Here is a 21,570-nt window from a genome sequence, read left to right on the forward strand (position 1 = left end):
TATTTTCTTGTTTGCGAGCTGTATCCCCAACATAGTTCATCATATATAAACATACATTACACAGACTTTTACTGCAGATGTGAGATATCAGTGAGAACATTTTGAACAATTTCACTGCGCTTAATCAAAAATAATAAATAAACTGAGTCAATCAGAGGCAGATGGGTTCACTTTAATAATTTAGGACTATATTTCTCACACCAGAGAGTGTGCACAACAATACAAAACTCACAGCAAAAATAGACTGAAGTTGACCAATATTAATACAGTCGGGTCTTACATGAGCATTATGTACCTATTATCTAATCAAGATAACTCAGGATGGGTATATAAATGTAGCAAACATTACAGCTTTTACACTGACAAAAATATTATATAATTTCACAAAAATATATAACTTTATAGCTTTGCAACACTTTAAATTTGCTCATCATAACTGTATAACAACTATATCTAAAGTGTTTAAGTGTTTGGGTTGATTTGCTAGGTATGGCGTCACATCCCTGAGAAGGATATATCGGGACAGTCAGGGTTCATACAGGTTTATCAAAAAAACTAATAAATAAATAAATTAGCCAAGTGTAATGAAGATAATCCTGTGGGTGTTGGTTAGACTTGGTGGATATATGTTTACACTGTACTGTGTTTTTTCTTTAAACTATTCATTTGGTTCTTCCAGTGCTGAATGTTGAACGCGTCAAAGTGATAGTTGCACAAAATAAATTACATTCTCATTGAATACAGTATATAGAAATCCTGAAGTGCTGCTTATTTCAAAGAGGTATGGTATTGCACAGATAAATAATAAAAGATCATCTTGGTTAATGTGGCTGAGGAGGTTGTCTCCTGATCCAGCAGGGGTAAGTGGGGTCATGTAGGGCAGATCAGGTCAGGGCAGGGCAGGACGATCAGCAGCATCAGCATTCCCAGTATGAGACACAGAGGACTGTGGCTCAGGGCCAAACCCATTGACTTTCCTACGGGAACACAGTGAAACCAATAGAAATGTAGAGCCATGCAAAATATGATCCCAGTGGATTATCTGTCTTTATATATCATAGCAAAAAACACTGTAAAAAATGTCATTATGTATGTCATGACACTTTCTAGAGTTGAAGAATACTCATCTCAAGTGCTTCTGTTTCTTTTTTTACATAAGCACATAAACATTCATATGAGAATCTCTCTCAAGGATTCAAGGATTGCTGTAAAATAAAGCTCATGATTCCACAAACTCAGTCTATCAAACAGATATATGTAATTGTGAAACTGTTAAAGCACTTAAGCCCCAATTATGTCCCATAATGTGTCCCAATTACACACTACATACTATTTTAACTGGGTTTTGTGTATAAAATGTATTCATACTTTAAAAAAATGAAAAATGAAACCCCCTCTTGGTAAGATCTGATAATATCTGCTAGTGGCACTCAAAAAAAAAAGTATTGTCTCATCTTTCTATAAGCAAAAACTTATATTTATAGTTCAAGAATGCTGCTGGTGCACAAAAGCCATAGAAGAGCTACTTACAGCTGTAAAAATTTTTTAAAAAATGTAGATGATGGTGAGACTGCTCCAGGATGATCTCAGGCAAGAAAACAAAAAAATAAAGCATTACATCTTTGGAAAAACATTTTGCACATTTTATTTGTAAAGTCATAGTTCGAGTACATACACTAAATTACAAATATATAACGTACTGTAGTGTATAATATTAGTATGGAATTGGGACACACCTTCAGCCAGATTAACCAAATTGAGTGAGCTTTTGAAAATTACCCTTCTTTACAATTATCAGTGAACAAGAGGATTTTCTAAGATTTTCTGTGGTTTACCTCTGAAATCTACAGGCCTGTCCTCCCAGGGTGTCAGCACCATATCCAGAGCTGTCATCTGAACATCCGACAAAGCAGAACGCTGCTCCCCGGTTACTTCTGCAGCCTGCTCATAGGAGAACACGCTGATCTGCCTCTGGTGAAACACCACCTTGAAGAGGTGACGCAACATGAATGAATACACCACCATTGTTCTAAAATCCAAATAATAAGAGTGAATGAAAATGCGAAATGAAAACTGTCTCATTGTTTTAATTGACTTACAGCAAACTTATCAGGTGGTATCATCGAGATAGCCAGAGGTGTGATTCCTTCAATTTGCTCTTTCACCAATGCTGACATAGCCATGTCTGGGAGACCAGCTGTAACAAGTGCAAAATGTTCATCTGAGTCAAAAACACTGGGATCCAGCAATAAGAGAGTAAGAGAATACATTTAGTGGGTGTCAAGAAAACAGATAATCGGGGCAAGGAAAAACTGTACATTTTTCCCAGTAACATATAATTGAATTCAATTAGACCAATTATAACATTTTCCTAGTATAAGTGAACATATGTCCATTTGCACTGTTTACTGTTCGCACCGTTTATTGTAGCTACTATTAATTTTATATATTCTATATATATATCTATATATATAATACTTTATGTTTTATCTTCTATTTTATTTTTAATTCTATTCTTAAGGTTACGGTTTTTAATTTTAGTCTAATGTATGTTTAATGTATACTTTATATTTTATCTTCTATTTTATTTTAAATTATATTCTTAAGGTTAGGGATTTTAATTTTAGTCTAATGTAGGCTTAATGTATGTTTTGTATTTTGTATGCTACTGGATACTTGAATTTCCCTCGGGATAAATAAAGTATCTATCTATGTGTAAAAATATCGGAAATTGGTGAAAGCCAGATGATGTAGACAGTAAATGCACAATACCTGCCAGAACTCCAATCTCAATAAAGACATCAGTTCCCCATGAACTCATGGGTCCAAAAGCAAGGCTATGGGTCAGCAGCTGGACAAGAGCTTGCAGCTGCTCCTCTGAACAAGATAGCCTCAGCTGACCCAGCCAGAGCACCGCCTTACTGCAGCCAGCAGGGAGAGACACAGCACGAGAAGTGAAACTGACTGTCATCAGCAGCAGAGTGATTCCAAGTGTTACAACATCAGGACTCAAAAAGCATTAAAAAGTGCCTGTAAAAATATTTTTTATCTTCTCACCTGAACTCAACAGCATTGAAAACATTCATCTCTGTGGTTTTAGCTCCGCACACAATGTGTCCCATTGCCACCAGTAGGCTGGAGTCGAGCTGGCTCGGACTCTTCTTGGTGGAGTTTAACACCGTGGTAAACAGCGCAGCCAGCTGGGATGAAAACAAGAGTTATGGTCCATTATGAACATATATTCACTTTATTATTGAAGGTACACCTAGCTAAAACTGATGCAGTCTAATACAACGGCCCTGCAATAAGTCCCACTTTCATGAACGTTGTGTGTGTAGTGAGGAGATAATTCAACTTTATGGTCATTTGGAAAGCTCTGATTTGTTGTGCTGTTGAAGTGTTTTGGGTTATAGCATATTTCTGCTATACCTTCAGAGATTGAAAAAGGTTTCTATAGAGCAGCACAATAGCATCAGCAAACTCTTGTTTTTTTATTTTCTCTACATTAATCACATTTATTTATCTTTGTTTGACTCCATATTTTCCCCCTGGTCATTCATGTCTGACCTGCAATGGCTCTTTGCCCCACCAGGGGGCCCTACCCCGCAGTTGTAGGACCACTGGGTAATACTGAGCTGGGAAATACTGGCTTTACTGTCTATATTTCAGTCTACTCTCATTGCTCCTCTCACTTTCAATCAAATTAAAAGCATCATTCATCAAGCATCATCAATTTCTATCAAATTTTGTGTTGTTCTCACATGGCAGCTATAATCTAAGAGTGTAATACTGGTGCATTACAAACAAACACCTGCATCAAAGGTGTCCAGCTGTATTGTTTGACTACTATAAATGATTCTGCCTTTTAATAAGGATCAAATATTCTCTGTGGTCATTTTTAAAGTGTATTTTATATGTTAGTATGTACAGTAGTTACCTGTCTGTTGCTCCAGGCACTGACAGTCCCCATAGCAGCGATGCTCTTTCGCTCAGTCAGCTGGAGGCTGCTTAGCTCCTCTACTGATAGCTCTATCGCTATTCTACCCAGCTGAGAGATCACAGACTGGGAGAAGGATGAGACGGGGCCGTATATCTTCATACACACACGTTATTCCAGAGGGACCCAGGAAAAACAGAGCAGACGCATAGTATTAAGACCTGGCCCGAGGAGGGGAAACTAGCCTGCAGCATTAAATTAAACACATCTGAGAGGTTGTTTAATGGACTGAAGTAGACTACAAATGAATCTCACCTGTTTGACCTTCTTGAGCAGCTGGCTGCTTATGTAGGATGCGAGGAACGGGTCATGACCGATCAGCTCCAGACAGTTGGAGAAGGCTGTTGGAGACATGCTTGTTAGGCTGTTGGAGGTCCAGGCAGACGGAGCTGTTGTTCGCAGGATCTCACAAGTAGGAACCATAGGAGTCGCTGGCGAAGGACACAGACACAAATATCTGATCAGGAGATGCTGTTGACACTCGTTTTGTGTGTTTTGTGCCATACATTAAAGGAATAGTTTGACATTGGACACGGAGCATCCACTGGTTGCCTTGCAAGACTCTAGGAAGTAACTGCACCTGTCCAAGAAATAGTTCCACACATCCCCTGTAAAACCATAATGTGTAGTCAGCCTTTATAGGTGCTATAGGTGGATTTTGATTCCTTAGAGCTAGGCTAACTGTTGTCCCCTATTTCCAGTCTTTTTGCTAAGCTAAGCTAACTTCTGTTGGCTAATAGACTTATATTGAATAGACAGATATGAAAGCTTGTAATTCATGTAATTCTCAGCATGAAAGCGTATTTCCCAAAATGTCAAACTATTCCTTTAGAAAGTACCATTAGGGTTATTTCAGGGATTTTAGCAACCAAAGTGATGCTCACGTGAACCAGGATTTATTCTGAGGAAGCCCAGGAAAAACTGAAGAACAAACTGCTGCTGTTCAGAAAGCCTTTGCATCTCATTCTTGTCTAAACAGTGGATCCCCACATCCCCCTGTTCCCACTGTCGCTGGCTCATGAACAACTTCTCTATACGCCCCACAGTCATCAACGCCTGTGGGAATACAAACACAACACATATTATGGACATGAAGAGACACAGACACACACTGATAGTTTACAGGAAAACAGGAACTTTACACCTGATCCTGACACCTACTGCTGATGTGACACCTAAGGGATTTATTTACAGCCTTTGTTGGCCTAACCTGCCACGGGATCAAGTAACAATCCCAACACCTCACTAGGGATTTCTGGACATCGGATGAATCAGCTACTGATTCATTCGATTTGAAATTTTCCGCAATCTGAGAAGTAATAATGATGTAAAACAAATACAGCAGTAAACTCACCAGGGAAATCTCCTGCAGTTTGTCGTCTGGCAGGAAGAAGAGAAAGCGGCCCACCTGGCTGAGTGTTGTCTGATTCCAGTTCTTGACTGGACTGTGAGGAAACATAAGAACACTTCATCATCTTTCCACAGTTTCCTGCTACATGAATAGCTCATAGTCATATGAAACCATGTATCTTGTATAATTGGATTCCCCCCCACAGCTGATAACATACATCACTGTATAGCTAATTAATAAAAAAGGTACATTTAAAAATCTAAAATGTGCATCATCAAAAGGCTGATTTCTTAAGTTTGCTTAGTGGGATTTTATCCTGAGAAAAAACGGAACATTTTTGACCCTGACTGTATTTACCTTTTTCTTTAAAATGAAGATTTCATTTTTATATTATTTAATACATTTTATTAGGTGTGTTTATTATACATACATACATACATTTTTATTTTTATAATTCAATGTTTATTCAATGTTCGGACACATGCCAAGGATATATCCAATGGCATGTTTATACGGCCTTGTTGTTTATAAATTCATTGTTCAATAAAGCATTTTTGCCCGCAACAGAGACAAAATGAAGAAGGAAAAAAAAACAAGGTGATAACGTTACCCGAAGGCAGCAGGTTCTTGCAGGATGCGAGCCACAATGTCTATCTTGCTGCTACTGTAGCAGAGCCTCCCGAGAAAATCCAGATTGTTAATGAAGAAGTTGCGGTCCAGCTGAATGAAAACCTCATCCACCACAAACGGTGCCATAATGTCCAATGAACGAAACTCCTTCTCAGTGAAGACCCCCGTGTACATGCCCTGCAGAAAATAATAACCCAGGAAATAATAATATAATAATAACTGAAAATCTGCACTGCTGAACACCTATAAATCTTCTTGTTGTCAAACTCAAATTCTTTCTTCTTTGACTTTTAACTTTTTATAATAAGAAAGGGATCAATGTGGCAACACGGTGTGGCTCTAACTGACCAGTCTCTGCACTATTTTGTCCACCAGCAGCTCCTGCTTTGTTCTAGTCAGCAAGAGAAAGTGATGAGGGTCCTGAATAATCATCTTCCTCAGAGCATCCATCATATCTGTAGAAAACTTCTTAATGGTGCTCACCCTGCAAGTAATCACACAAACACACAGGGATTAAATGACATAGAATATTTTTCATTATATAGTCAATAAACTTTAAACCACGATTCACAAACTGCTTTTCCCATATCTTTCCTGCCAAGAAAGTACATTTAGTATTTTTTCAGTGAAGGTTTTAAACATATAATTCTTATACTCACAATCAGATCCCCTGCAATCATTTTGAAACATCTAAAAATGATGTTAACACATTAATAGTGGAGTACCTAATGCCAACTTCTGACTTACGGCATGGACAGGGCAATCTCAGCTCCGAGGTCTTTAAGCAGTTCAGAGAAGAACTCAAACTGATACAGCTCATCGATCACACACTTTTTCTGTCCAGAAGAACAAAGACACATGACATATAGATATAGATCACATGTAAACAGACAGTAGAATTATAAGCAAAATTAAAGCAGGCAAGTTTACCAGGGAGGTGTGAAGAGGACCAGGCTGCTGCCTGAGGAAGGCCAGGATTCTTCTCAGTGAAGAAGGTGAAGGATCAGCCCGAAAACGTTCCTGTAAGACCTTGCAGCTCACACCCTTACCCACTGTTCCCAGACTCCTGATTACATAAACAGGTGAGTGTCAATAGATACACATAGCTGTTATATATATTGTGTAGCTGCAAAGTAGACTGTTAAAAAGAGAGAGAAGAATAGAGCGTCTGTTGCCAAAAAGAATTCATAAATTTGGATACAGAGAATTAATGAGCATAGAGAAAAACATTTATCACACAGCACTTACAGAAAATCTTGGTTGATTAAGTTTGGTTTAGTATTAAGCCCCTCTTTGAAAATTGCGATAGCCTGGGGAAGAAAATGGGGAAAATATTGTGTTATGTAGCTGTCGTATCATGCTGGTTTTCATGATCAGAGACGAATGCAATCTGATATGAAGAGAGTTTTTTGTTCATTCACAGTGTCAACACTGATGACGTCTTTGCTTTGCTTCTCCACTTAATAATTGAGCAGCTAATTGAGATACTGTCATACAAACCTTCTCATGACAAATAGAGGAAGCATATTTAATCAGAGGAAGCACAAAGAGATCATCACACAAAGTAAAAGTCATAGGCTCAGGGTTCGATGCTTTCAAGTCAATAGCCTATTCCAATATGGGGCAAAACAGTTGTATAAAAACAATTTTATTTCTTTCTGTTAATGTCTGTATTTATTTATTCTATTTTTCTGTTCACATTAATAAAATTTCAGAATTGCATAAAAAAGTTTAATCTAAGATGGGCTGTGTGATACCTGCTGTGTATTCCAGGATTTTGTGGACGCAGTGGTGATGTTGTTCACAAGCAGACGAGTTCTGGGTAGGACGCTGACCAGGGGCGTGCAAAAGAGCAAAGGCTCCACATCATCCAACCAACTGACCACTTCTGGAAAACCCTAGTCAGAAAAGAGACAACACAAGGAAAAGTGTTGCAGCCATCCTCTACTGATCAAAAAACTCACATAACTGATCAAACATGAAATCCATCAAGTAAAAGTGGAGAGCTTTATTCTTTTAATTGTGTTATACACAGCAGTGGTTCGTACCACCACCTTTTGGTGTCAAGGACATCCAAACTGAGACACATCAGGCTGCAGGCCCATATTTGATAAGATATAGTCTCAGGGATCTCTGTCCGTTAGTTATTCCATAGCTGTCTATATTGTAGATTGGCAGATTAACCTGTGTGAAACCTATGAACCTATGTTTGAAGTAAGTGAAATTTAGACAGTAACAATATATCTTGTTCTTAATAATATTATGTCTTTTCAATCTCAATTCTACATTTTACTGTACCTTTATTGTTGTTCATTCTTATCACTGACTCTTACAAAGCAAAACTGAATAGATCCTACATTGATAATGCCTGAAAATGTACATTCTTCAGCTCAATATGAATGAATGTGTGTGTGTGTGTGTGTGTGTGTGTGTGTGTGTGTGTGTGTGGTACCCATAGTTTTGTGGAGACAGCATTAGCTTGTGGTGGGCTGAGGCCAGGTGTGTGTTGGGCCATGGCAGGCAGGGAGGACAGCAGCCTGTCAGAGGTGAGGGTCAATAAGGTCTCCGTCTTCATTCCCACAATGAGCGAGCCGAGCTCTTGCAGCTGGCTTGGACCGGTCAGCTGGACAGAGGGGAGGAAGGTGTGTGAGGGTCAGGGGTGCAAAAATGCAGAAAACCTCTTATTCTAAATTCATGTTATAATGTGTTTACAAAATAACTCACAGTGTTACTTGAGGACATCTTTTCTACAATTACGGAAGCCTGAAAAACATACAGAATGACAGCAAATCAATAAAAATAAATTACCTTATAAAGTAGTAATTTTAACTGGTAACTGACTGGTATATATTCTGTATCTACTTGCTGTCTACACTATTACTAGAATATAAAATAAAGTTATGTGGGCTTGAACAACTCTCATCCACACATTTTTGTCATGATGGACCTCCCAAACTATCTGTAGGCTTTAAGTCTCAAAACTTCCAATGACATATAAAAGCCAGACAACAGCTGTGAGGCTGAGGTAAAAGTAAAAGGCCCCTGTTCAGATGATAGCAGAGGGAGAGTAATGATCAGGTCTTTCCCTCATGAGCCTTCTCAACTTAAGACCGACTGCCTGTCAGCTGTTCCTCAGGCAGCTGCCAGGAAACCCAAGCATGTACAATAAATAGGGGCTTGTGCTATGAAAGGGACTCACTAACCTCCCCCTCCTTATTTACTTATTTTACACAGAAGAATAAGTTCACTAGTAAAAAAAACCCCCCAAAAAACAGGTAAGTTAAATGGCAAAAGAAATTGAGTTATAGATGATGATTCCTACATCTTCCACTGTACATTGAAGGTTAAGTACGCTCCTCTACCTGTGCAGGGCTGAATGAAACAGAATTGAGGGCAGGAAGGACAGCGAGCAGCTGCGATGGTGTGAGACTCTGCAGGAAAGGTGCACCCAGCGAAGGCAGGAGGAGGGCGAGCTCTGCCAGTCGATCAGGACTGAGCGAGGACGGGACCTTTAATTCTGTGCTGTTTAGTAACAAACTGGAAATCTGGACACAAGATTCAGAACAAGCACAGAGACGGCGTATATATTATAAATACTCCTTCAAAGTAATTGTTAAATAAGAAAGCACACACGTGAAAATAATGAAAACACGTTAACGTCTCTGTTCCTACCAGACTGCTGGGAAGACTGAATCCCTCATGTGTGCAGTTCATAACAATGTCCCGGATGACACTGAAGACCGCAGTGTCTTTGTACCTAAGGAGGTCTGCTGGGTCTGCCAGGCATGAGAGATTACCCAGCCTAAAATTACAAACACAGTTTTAGCAAGACACAACAATTAACACCTGGAAGCAGATGAAAGATTTCCTTCCAAAAAAATAAATCATTGTAAACAAAAAAAAGTTCATTGATATCTAATTATGGAAGTAACCAACAATCTGTTCATATGACAACTTATTACTATTTATTTACTAACAAGAGTCAAATTATAAAAAAAAAAAAAAAAAAAGAAAAATCAAGCATGTTTCGGCAGGTTTTAAGTTTACACCTACTGATGTCTAACAGACAGTTAACATAGACAGAAAAGATGGAGGGACAGTTTTTCCCAACCTGGTAAAATCCTGAGCTGTCAGGTTTCTATAGGTGCCGATGATGCTTTGAGCTATGAATTCCTGCTTTAGAGAAGTGAGGGTGTTTGTCTGCAACACATCCAGGCCGTCGAACAGCTGTGGATAAACATGATGACAGAAATACAGCAATAATAGCATTTCTGTCTGAATATGGGACAATAAATAATTTTTGAGAATGTTTATTAATTAAAAATGGCAACAGCAAGGTTACTGATGTTCACCTGGGATAGCAAAGTATGGGAGAAAAAAATATTCAGCTGTCTACAGAACACTTAAGGGAAAATGCTTCTTTGTTAGACTCTGTCTCGAGAAGAAGCTGGGAGCATTGGGGGAGTGTTGGTGTTTACACCTCTAGCACAAGAGCTTTGGACTGCTTGGAGGAGGTTTTCAGGCCCTGGGTAGGGGGGGACCTAGCGAGGAATGTTGGCAGGAAGCAGCGCTGGAAATGGGCACCATAAGCACAGCCAAGCAGGCTGGCAATGGAACCTGGCTCACCAGCCTCCCAGTGAACACAGCTGGACTGGCACCGAAACATAGCCCCAGATACCGACGCAGGGCAGTTTGACCACAGAGGTTACAGTACCAATGGGATTTACAGTGTCTCCGAAAAAGGTCTGTGACTCCGGGGATGACAAAGATTAATACAAAGGTGGGTTCAGACGGGGGTTAGGACCAAGATGGAGGCCGGGGCATCAGTCAGAGCCAACCTCTGGAATCCTGCGTGTGGGTTACAGTCGGGCCAGCATCGGGGTGCCAGGAGATAAACTCGGCAAGGAAACCTTGTCGGTGTTGTTGGATTGAGAACAGACTGGATGCTATAGAGACTCACTATCGCCTCTTGAGGTGAAAAGTGGTATAACGAGACAAGAAGGGCCTGAAGGCATGCTAACTTTATTAAATATCTCTGCAACACAAAACATGGAAGTTTTTGACAGAACGTAAAAGCTGATTTTTCTTTACATTCTGTTGATTATTTTAGTTAATTTTTTAATCTTTTAAACTAAAATTCTTACATATTTCACTTTTAAAACCTTTTATATTCATGGTTGAGTGCTGAAAGGTCAGTAACCCCTTTATCTTTAGGTCATTATTAATTCATGTGTTCCTATCTTTACTTATTGAACATTAGCTACAAGCATATGACACACATTGGTGGTGACAGAGAAAGAAGAGGCTGTCTGAGCTTTCTTTTGACCAGTATGTGACAAGCTGCTCTGCTGTGCCCTGGGGCTAATCGAACTGACAGAGTGCTGGCTTCTCAGGTTTCCCAACCAGGTGTCAGAGCTCAGAGGGCTGTTACCTGAGCAGGTGAGAGGTGTTGGAAGTTGTGGAAGGGCAGGTAGGCGATCAGGTTTCCAGTGTCCCTGATGAGTGACTGATGACCTCTGGTGATGTTGGAGGGGGGCATAACTTTACTGAACCAAAAGCCGAATGCCCGCCGCTGGTCCAGAGTCATGCGCCACAAGTTTCTGTTAATCGTCTCCCTCCTAAAGAAAGAAAAAAAGTTTAGTTTAAACTGATATACTGGAACTGTTGCTTTGTTACAGATTTACTAAATATTTTCAAGATTTTGGATGTGGCCTGCTTTGAAATATTGCATTTAAGATAGTGGGACGTTGTGGGAAAACTTAACATTTACTACCATAAGCCAGGTATAAATAATAAGGGAACTGTTTGAAATTTAGGAAATGCACGTAGTATTATTATTTTTCTCTTTTATCAATGGATAGTGACAGCTGTAGAGTGAGAGGAAAGGGGGAGTGAGAGGGCCTATGTCAGACCCCAAGGCCAGCTCTACCAGATGAGCTACCAGGGAGCCCTGGGAACTGCACTTATTATTTGCTTTGTTGTTGAGCGTACATAAGAAGACGGATACCCCTCAATAGATCTGCTCAATAGATTAATTAATTAATACTTTAAAAAATTAAACAAAAGGTTCATAGGTGCTTTTTGTAGCATTTCAAGAATATTGTTTTGCACTCATGAGTGAATTTGTTCTAATCATAAATGTTATTGTGCCATCTCTTGCTGGGCAAAGACAAAAACGTAACTGGCATGGGGGATGTATCTGCACTGCTTTACAGACAGCGGTAGTTAGATACCCGAGTCCAGCTGAAATACAGATTTTCTTGCTGCTCTGTTCTACATTTAATGACTTGTCAAATCAACAGCACATGCCTACCAGCGCACACATTATAGGCCTTTTCTAGATTGAAATCTAGTCAGTGAACTAGTTTCCTTTACTTTCTATGTATAATGCATGTTCCTGGCACCTCTGGGCACAATGACACCTTACGTCTTGCAGAAGCCTGACACCAGGGCTGTCTTCACATGGAAGCCTTATGTGTGAAGGAAAGTGAGGTTGCATGATTGTGCAGAATTGAAAAAGTCAGTAATTACTTTGTTTGACACACACAAATATTGCTAAGTAGGATCTCTTTTATTGTTAGTTGAGTCTAAACCTTTCACAGGCGTCTTGCAGAACATTCAGCACGTTCAAATTTTCATTCAGTCTCATCCCATAGATGCCCTATTTATATAGACTTATAATAGACTAAATTCACTGTTATATTCCTTGTCTCAACTTTGAAAGGAGAACGGCATTGTACATTATCCTGCCATAAGACTCCATTTAAAAACACACAGGCATGTTTCCATGAACAAATGCACCTTGCCAACATGGAACACTTTTAACCAGCTTTTAGGAACAGGTATAGTCTAGAGGTTTACACTTGTGACTGCCATGCTTGATGTTTAACAGCACCTCTAAACATGTATTCCTAATTACACAGTTTGGGTTAATGAAGTATTCAGTCTAACAAATGATACAGTTGGGGATTTTTGGCCCAACCGAGAAGGGAGGCAGTCTTGGAAATGAAAACTCCAATGACAGAAAAACAACTAATTCAAACTAATTTAGTTAGTTTGATTACCCTGCTAAACTTTACGAAACCAAAGAAACAGTCCTCACCATTCTCACGCAAGCTTACCAGAGAAATATTACTGGTGTTAGACACAATAATCATTAATAAATGTGCCTTATAATGATGAGTATTGGGCTCATTACTGTAAGTATTGGGTGCTTAGAAATGACTGGCTGACAGCATCACTTACACATTGACGTTGTTCTGCAGAGAGGGCAAAGCTTGGATGTCAGCCGGGGTGGCTGCAGCCAGCAGGGGAGCCAGCTCAGGGAAGAGACTACCATCTTCTGCCAAGTGGGTCTGGAACAGTACTGACACCATGGTGGACAGGTACTTATTGGACAACTGGCAAACAAAAGGAAATACCCATTCTCTGTCAGCAACAATACAATAATACTGTGTACTGTGTTATCAACTGAGACCAATGAGATGCTATAGTGGTGAGACAGAGAACCAAGAATTTCAGGAAGAAACAGGAAAAGATTCCTGCTTTTCAGGTGGATGTGTAATGGTGTACTTATTCACCTGCAGCGTATCCTTGTTTGTGTTATAGTACTGAAGGATCAGTCTGACGGTGGTGATGTGAGCTGCAGTGAGCACTGACCTCAGGCTGCTCAGCTGTATACTGAAGTACGCCTTGATACATAAAGACATACATGGAAATTAGTTCAAATAAATATGAGAAACATTGACAAAAAAGACAAAACATTTTCTACTTAGCAACTGAGGCTGATTATTGTTCATGTCATTAAGCATTGGACAAATAAAAATGTTGAACATAATAGTCTCGGAAGGGGATCACAGAAGTTGTTACAGGTCTCCTGACAGGGATGTGAGGGTACATGTGTGTCCCAAATTGCATCCAATAGTTGTGGAGATATTTCAGTCTGGACCAAAGTGGTCAGCTAACTAACAGACTGGAGCCATGTCGCTAGCATGGCTAAAAACATACATTAACATTATAGTTGTGGTACAAATCACCTTAATGAAAGAGAATTCATCACTGGTCACGTCTCTTGCTGTCTGCATCAAGCTGGTTAAGACTCTCTACAAAAGGTAAACACACACAGGTTGTAACACGATTAGCAGAGAGATTAATGGCACTTTATAATCTGGGAGTTTGTTTTGACACATAATTGTAATTGTCAAATCAAGTGTGAGCCAGTAGAGATTAGAACCAGAGGAAGACCTTCATTATGCTGATATCAATGACAGGAGTGCAACAGTACACCAGCTGTAGGTTGGCTGTACACTAGAGGTAAAGAGCTATACAATGACGCTAATGGTAAGTGATATGGATGAATAATTAGATAAACTCTAAAGTCAATGAATTGTTCCAAACATAAACTGATTCAGACTATATGAATAAAAGATGAGGGAGAATCTATTCACACTATGCTCTGATTAACATATAGAATACATTTCCCACGAGTTGTGTTCAAATATACTTCATTCATTCTCCTTGACCTGCATACTACTGGTATAAATAGTAAAAAATAATATACCAAGCGGTGGTGGAATGTATCATAGTACATTTACTCAATAGTACTATACTACTACTACTATATTATACATATATATATATATATATATATATATATATATATATATATATATATTATATTTCTATTCCCTGCTACTTTATATTTCTGCTCTACAATTTACAGTAGTACTTACTATTACATCATTTCTACATTATTTAATGGTAGTTATTTTATACATTTTGTATGCACTGTATATAAAATGTATAAAATAACTACCAATAAATGATGCATTGGTTAAGATTAAACTACCCAAACGTATTATAAAATAGTTTCAAATCTGCTCATTCTTGACCAACTACAACAGTCAAATGTTGCTTATACTTTAATGCATCAGTAATAATATTCAAATAATATATAATAATAGTATAACACTAACAGGGGCCATTTTGCTTAATTAAAAGTACTTTTACTTTGGGTCGTTTAAGCACATTTTGCTAATAATGTTTCCACTTAAAGGACATTTTCAACCTGGACTTTTAATTCTTATGGTTAGTTAGATTGAAGGATCTGAATACTTCCTCCACCCCTGAAAAGAAGTTACTTTTCTTTTCAAACAATTACTGCAAAATCAAACTACCTACCCCAAAGCACTGAAGCAAGACCCTCCTTTTGTCAACGTTGTTTTCCCTCTCGAGATAGCGACCTACAGACGCTAACACACTCAGTCTTATGTTTTCGATGACATGCAGCGATGTGTTTTTGAACTCCTCCAGGGCCAACAGGAACACCACAGTGGTACTGACTGCTTGCTCTAACACTGTGGCCACAGGTGGAGTCAGCAGATAATCCACCCTGGACCTCAGACTTTCAACCCAGCAGCGCACCATCATCTGCAGGGCTATATTCTGACTGGCCCCAGGCTGGCAGGCTGAGGTGAAGTCAGCTGAGCAGGTCCAGTTAAACTGCCTCACCAGGTTTCTGACCAGGCAAAAGTTAGGCTCTGCAGTGGTGGTGGTGCTGTTGTTGTTGTTGTTGGTGGTGGTGGTAGTGGTGGTGTAGTTGGTGTAGGTGTTACACATGCTGCCAACCCACACACTAGACGGCTCCCGAGACAGCAAAAAGAGAAGACCAGCGTTAGGACAGATAGAGGAGACAAAATTAGTCTGGTCATGCTCCCAGCAGAGAGTCAGGAGTACTGCGTCTGGAAGAGATATGCTCCAGCTGGAGTACTGGCACTGCTCTACAGGGTTGAATCCAGTCGGGCCTTCTCCTTGTCCCTTATCTCCACCAGGAGATATGCCTGGCTTTGAATAGTTAGCACAGTGCTGTATTAACCAGGTGTTGTCCTGATTGGTCAACAGGTTTTGGAGAACCGTATCATTGACGCAGACTTTGGAGGTGAAGTTAAGTGGGTCGATCTCAGCGCAGAGCGCTAGCTCAGTCATATCCACGATGATTGGACGGGTCCACTCAGAGTACTTGCACACCTGAAGTACAAAATAATTGTGAATACCACATCAGAGTACAAATTCTGTAAAATGACGAATCTTAACTTGTTTTCAGTATCGGTTCACTGTTGTCCATCACTGTAATACTGCTGCCTTCCGTTTTTTGCTGTGTGTATGAGTGCATCTGCATGAAAGTATGCAGACACATGCAGGACATGCATTGTCTATGTATTCATTCTGGTTTACGTGTAGGTCCTGTGACCACACCTAGGTGGCTGATGGGTTCAGGTCAAACACCTTTTGCCTTTTCTCCTGATTGGTCATTGATGTTAGTCTGACATTACATTGGTCTGTAGGTTCTGCTGATGATGGTCCTTTGACCAAAACATTCACTTATTTCTACTGAATCTGACTTGACATAACGTTTGTCGTTCTTTTTTGTGCATTCAAGTAAATCACACTATACAGATCCATGTCATTGAGTTAAAATACCCACCTGTCGTAACACCGCTATGTCGTCGATGTCTGTGCAGACTGATGTCAGCCATTTATTCTGAGGGTCTTCTAACAGCTTTTCAAACACAGAAGCTTTGCAACAGACATTCTTCTGAAAAGAAAGCTGATCATACTGCCAACAGAGGCCGACCACTGTATCGTCCACCTGCCGGTCTCCCCAGGTGTGGTAGTCACACCAGCTTGCGATGTTGAAGGCCTGGGTTGGCTTGGGGGTTAGGAGGCTAAGAGAGGTGCTGCAGTGATTCTCAAGCCAGGCATTTTCCTTGTTAACCAGCAGGCTATTTAGAAAAGTTTTATTGGAGCAAACCTCTTGAGTAAACCCGTTGTGGTCGAGCCGGATGCACTGTGACAAAATGTCAATGGTAATTTGTGTCACATCATGCCACTTTGAGTAATGACAAGAATCAAGCATTACTTGATCCATGTCAGGGAATAGCGGTAGAGGCAGAAAGTTTGTGCAGTTAGGCATGAACTGTCCATTTTCAGGGTTGGTGAATAAAAGCATGAAGAATCCGGTGTGCTCACAGATCAGTTTGATCAGTCGGGGACTGTCCAGAGTCATGCAGAACTCAAGTAAGGTGGGGTCCACCAGGACTGAGGGGTGATCGATCCACTGGTCGTAACTGCAGAACTGACTCACCATGTACACATGGTCTGCAGAGGAGTTGGCACAGTATCCATACAGCCAGCTGTTCATCTGATCTGAGAGCAGCTTCCTCATCAACAAAGAATTGTTACACACCTGCTTCACAAACTTGTCACGTTCGTTATCACTGCACAGCGACACAAGGACAGCGTCCACCGCCTTGTTTCCTAACCAGTCATTGTAGTTACAGGCGAGCTGTTTGAGGTTGGATGCTTCTCTGGCTATTCGACGAGGTGCAGAACGAGGGAGGGGAAGAGACTGTGAAGATGGCGTGATGGCTTGAGAAGGCTGTATGTTACCAACACTGCAGTCAGATGATCTGCTGAGTGGAGACAGCAGTGCTTGAATAATATAACACATGTTGCTCCACACCTGCTCTATCTGGTTAGGGCTGAGGGAGCTTAGCGCCTGGCAAAAGGTGAGCACAGATGTAGAGTATCCCGCTCCTGAACCCGTCATGATGTCAGCACAAAGTGTGTCATTGAGCCTTGCCAGATTGTGGCGATCACACTTTAGCAGGATGTCGTTGTTATCAGTGTCCTCTGAGATACTGCGTTGGAAGGAGGCTGTGGGAGGATTCTGGCACTCTGGCCCTGGATATGTGCAAGGAGGCTGTACTGGAGCCAGGAAGATGTCCAGGAAGATGTCAATGATGGAGGTACCGAAGGACCAGCTCACATTGTGGTTTATTCCCCTTAACAAAACAGGAATTTAATCATTATTACAGATTATTTCAATAACTAGATAATATCTACTTAAATGCATACAGACTTAGTGAGAGCTAAGATTTTGTCAGTCAAATTGTATTTGGCTGTTCAATACAAAGGAGATTCAACTATGCTTTTTTTCAGTTCAGTGCCACACTAAACAACAGTACCTGCGTTGGAGACATTGGGTCTCATGTTTTAATGCCGTTCTTCATCATCTGTGATACAAAAATCTCAGATTTCCACACAGACAAAGTTACAGTACAGTGTGTGTCCTGCTCATATTTCAATTATAAAAATCGGAGCGTCTCTCCCGTTGGGCTGCTGCTGCCACTGCTGTCAATCACAGTAGATGCCATAGAGGGGGTTGTACCATCATCTAGTTCAAAAGTGATTTTTGGGCTTGTAAAGTTCACAGCATGCCACGCTGTCGCTCTGTGTACAATGACACAGCTAGAAAATAAATGAGCAGAGATTCGGCTGACAAAATACAATCGCCTCGTAGCCTTGACTGATATCTCAAGTCATCGACATTTCAGAGTCAGCCCTACTGTGAGTCATTGTCTATGGAAACCAGTTGCAGGAACATGTATTAAATCATTCACAAGCTTGTGTGCAAACACAAAAAACAAAACAGAGACCCACCACACAATATTGCTCCACAGTGCTACCAGTGGTGAAAAACTGCCTGGGGTAGCTTTAATACGCAAAAAGGGTTTATGTGAATTTCAAAATGACTTACCACATAATGAGCTGCTTGATATCTCCTGCAAGTGGGAAAACAATTCAATCAGCATAAATATTTTTTAATACACTGTTTATTATACAGAACTGTTTAGATAATTACGTAGCACTATTAAGTGTTTATAATGATGAAAATTAATATTTTACCTTGCTCGCAGGTCTCCTTGCCATCTAAAGATGGTACACTAATTCCAAATTGTAAAGCTATTTTTATAAAGTCCATTGGTACTTGGAGTAACGTTGCCAAGAACTCTGAGACATATTTCACAGCTGCATCCACAAGGCCAATCACAGCACTCATCAAATTCCCAGAAAGAGGGAGACTTGATACTATATTCATAAATGTCTGCTGAAAACCTGATGATTCCCCCATCCTGAGGTAGGCCCTCAGGAAGCTGTCTGACTCTCCATCGCTGCTCAGCGGAGTGCACGTCTGGGACCTCAGAGACGACATAAACAGCAGGAATGGCTTTCCTAACTCCATAGACACGGTTTTTGTTAGTTCTGCTTCCAGTCCACAGTCCTGCCTCCCAGACAGAATACAGACAATAATTTTGGGAAGGTCATCTATGAATTTGTCTCGGAGCAGTGGTTGAAAGACAGTATACACGTTGCTCAGAGCACCGTAATATGCATTCAAGTCAAACCCCTCTCCTGTGGATGAGATGCTGAAGCTGCGTGCATTTTTATTCCCACTGGACAAAGAGTGGATTTGATTGATAACTTTCTGGATGTCTTCTTCTAACTTGGCGTTTTGGTCATGAGTCTGGTCAGTCTTCCTTTGTATTAATTTGGGTTGCGAGTACACTTTCCTGACATTGCATATGATCCCTGTAGACAAAGGAAATCAAATAAAACAGGAAGTATTAATTACTGTTCTCCCACAGTGACAATTGTGAACAAATCTACCCTTTGCTATTGTGAAAATTGAAGTCACAGAACAAACAACATATCAAGGTTTCTATAATTCCCACTGAGTTTTGAAATCACTTATTTAGATATGACTTTTTTTTTCTAATTTTGTTCACAGGATTAGTCAGAAAACTAACTAAAGTTTTGTATCACTACATTGTTTTTATAGACAATACAGGCTCTGTGGTTTTTAATTAAATCAAATCAAATTAAAGCTTCCAGAAATCTTACTTTATACTCACCAAAAAGGATGCAGACCATACAAGCAGCTGATGTCGACCACATTGTAATTTCCCTCAATCAAATGCAAGCAGGCAACCAGTCCAGTTAATAATGATCAAATAAATCCACTTTGTTTTATCCTGTTGATGTAGTAGAAATATTAAGCTGAGGCAGAAGAACCGGACTGAGAACAGGCTTCATACTGGTCAACTGTACAGTCAGTCTTTAGCAGTAACAAAGCATTCAACAAGCTGTCGCTCATCCGTCAAAATTCATCTTCGTCCAGCAGGTCCAGATGATGATGATGATGATCGGCTCTTACATGCAGCTCTGCTCACAGATCCTCACCTCCCGGTCTACCTGCAACTCTACACCTGCCCCTGAAAGCTGCGTAATTAAGGACAGCGCTAAAGGGGAAAAAGTAGGTGCGAAATGAGGGCTGTGAAACGCAGAAGGGATTTCGGCAACAAGCCCGACCGTCGGTGCTGAATTATTAACGAAGTGTGTTGATTAACTCCTGCGTCTGAAACCCGAGTCCCGACAGAGGAGCCAGGAGACACCAGACTGACTGCTGGAGGATTTACATGACATCTGCTGCGACTTATAACTCCGATATACAGCCTGATGTTTGATCTTTAGAAGCAATAGCCCCGGCATTAAAATAGCATAAATTACTCAATATACCCTTGAATTTGGCCAAATTAAGGAATTATTTGTAACAGCAGGCATCATTTTTTTATTATTTAAGTTGTTTTTTTCTACATACTGAGGTGGTTTAATTGGTCTTTCCTGCTTTGCTTAAGGTGTTGTACCAGAGAAAACACCATTCAAGATTTATCTAATAACATTTACACCATACATTAAAAATGGAACAAATTCAGGGCTGTAATGGCAAATTTGGGGATTTTTCTTTCTTAAAAAATATGGTACAATTTCTTACACTAAGAACACAGACAGTGAGTTGTGAGCTTTAGTGTAGTCTATCAAGATTAAAACATCTCTCCTCAAGTACACGCTGCTTTATTCACCAAACACTGATGATGATGGCAAGACAGGTGCGTTTTAATTATTCAGCATTTAAAACAATTTTTAAAGATATGTAAATCATTAATAGAAAAAAGGAGGAAGGTTATAGGGGTTAAGTATCTACAAGGATCTGGAGGAGAAGGGATCGAAATAAAAAGGCTACTATATCCACTAGGGTTATAAGGCAAATTATAAACTACAAAGCAACAACCGTGATGAAATTTATACCAAACAGTCCAAACTAAAAGAAATCATATGTTCTGCATTATGTTGGTCTACTTTAAATGCTACTACAGTAAATGCAGGGTTAGGGTTAGGGTCTGTTCAGTGGTGCCTAGTTATGGCCCCAAATGTTTTTAAGGGGGATGCAGCGAAGAATAAAGGCCCTGTGTTATAAACACTGACATGTAACACTACTCCTGCATATTTAGCGCAACCAAAAATGGGCCTGTAGTATGGGCACATAGTTACTTAACTTGTGCTGCTTGACTTCGAGGAGTAGGGTTCATTATGAATTTAAAATTTACCACAGGACAACTACAAATAATAATTATGCATTTTGAGTTAAGTATCCCTTTTCCTTCCTCCATCCACTCATCCAAATTGGACAACTCTGTCATGTCTTCACCATCCTAGGGAAAAACACAGCTCACAAACACTGACTGGTGGGTATTAGAGGGGATTTAGAAGTACATGAAAAATAAGTAGGTTAACCTACAGTACACCACTGAGTCTGTGTCTACTTTCTTAAGCGTAATGTAACTGTAAGATCATATACCATTCCCCTCTTCTCCCACAAACTGTCCCACAGCTGCAGCATCATCTAAGGCAG

General features: G+C 40.1%; 1 protein-coding gene across 1 annotated transcript; it reads right to left on the bottom strand.

Annotated features, from left to right (window-relative positions):
- Positions 1-151: 151 nt before the first annotated feature.
- Positions 152-21,468, bottom strand: strc1 (stereocilin 1). The gene is made up of 29 exons (XM_051380295.1): positions 19,733-21,468; positions 18,726-19,409; positions 18,577-18,601; positions 16,462-17,821; positions 15,159-16,004; positions 14,015-14,080; positions 13,559-13,669; positions 13,224-13,378; positions 11,410-11,596; positions 10,090-10,205; positions 9,651-9,780; positions 9,341-9,523; positions 8,703-8,741; positions 8,431-8,601; positions 7,736-7,876; positions 7,227-7,288; positions 6,909-7,044; positions 6,726-6,814; positions 6,327-6,462; positions 5,959-6,155; positions 5,352-5,442; positions 4,882-5,053; positions 4,253-4,428; positions 3,938-4,093; positions 3,058-3,200; positions 2,773-2,921; positions 2,100-2,197; positions 1,836-1,986; positions 152-977 (listed from the first exon to the last, which is right to left on the bottom strand). The coding sequence occupies exons 1-29, from the start codon at positions 19,773-19,775 to the stop codon at positions 871-873; spliced, it is 6,120 nt and encodes a 2,039-aa protein (XP_051236255.1). The 5' UTR covers positions 19,776-21,468; the 3' UTR covers positions 152-870.
- Positions 21,469-21,570: the final 102 nt, after the last annotated feature.

Source organism: Dicentrarchus labrax, unplaced genomic scaffold, assembly GCF_905237075.1.
Source record: "Dicentrarchus labrax unplaced genomic scaffold, dlabrax2021, whole genome shotgun sequence".
NCBI classification, from domain to species: domain Eukaryota; kingdom Metazoa; phylum Chordata; class Actinopteri; family Moronidae; genus Dicentrarchus; species Dicentrarchus labrax.

What these genes read in the sequence shown, in the direction of transcription:
- strc1 (XM_051380295.1), bottom strand. Translation starts at nt 19,775, where the DNA reads ATGTGGTCGACATCAGCTGCTTGTATGGTCTGCATCCTTTTTG. An exon ending in TCAGTCTTCCCAGCAGTCTG is followed by an intron (nt 9,524 to 9,650) that starts GTAGGAACAGAG and finishes TCTTGTGTCCAG; the next exon opens with ATTTCCAGTTTGTTACTAAA. An exon ending in AATCCTGGAATACACAGCAG is followed by an intron (nt 7,289 to 7,735) that starts GTATCACACAGC and finishes TTTCTTCCCCAG; the next exon opens with GCTATCGCAATTTTCAAAGA.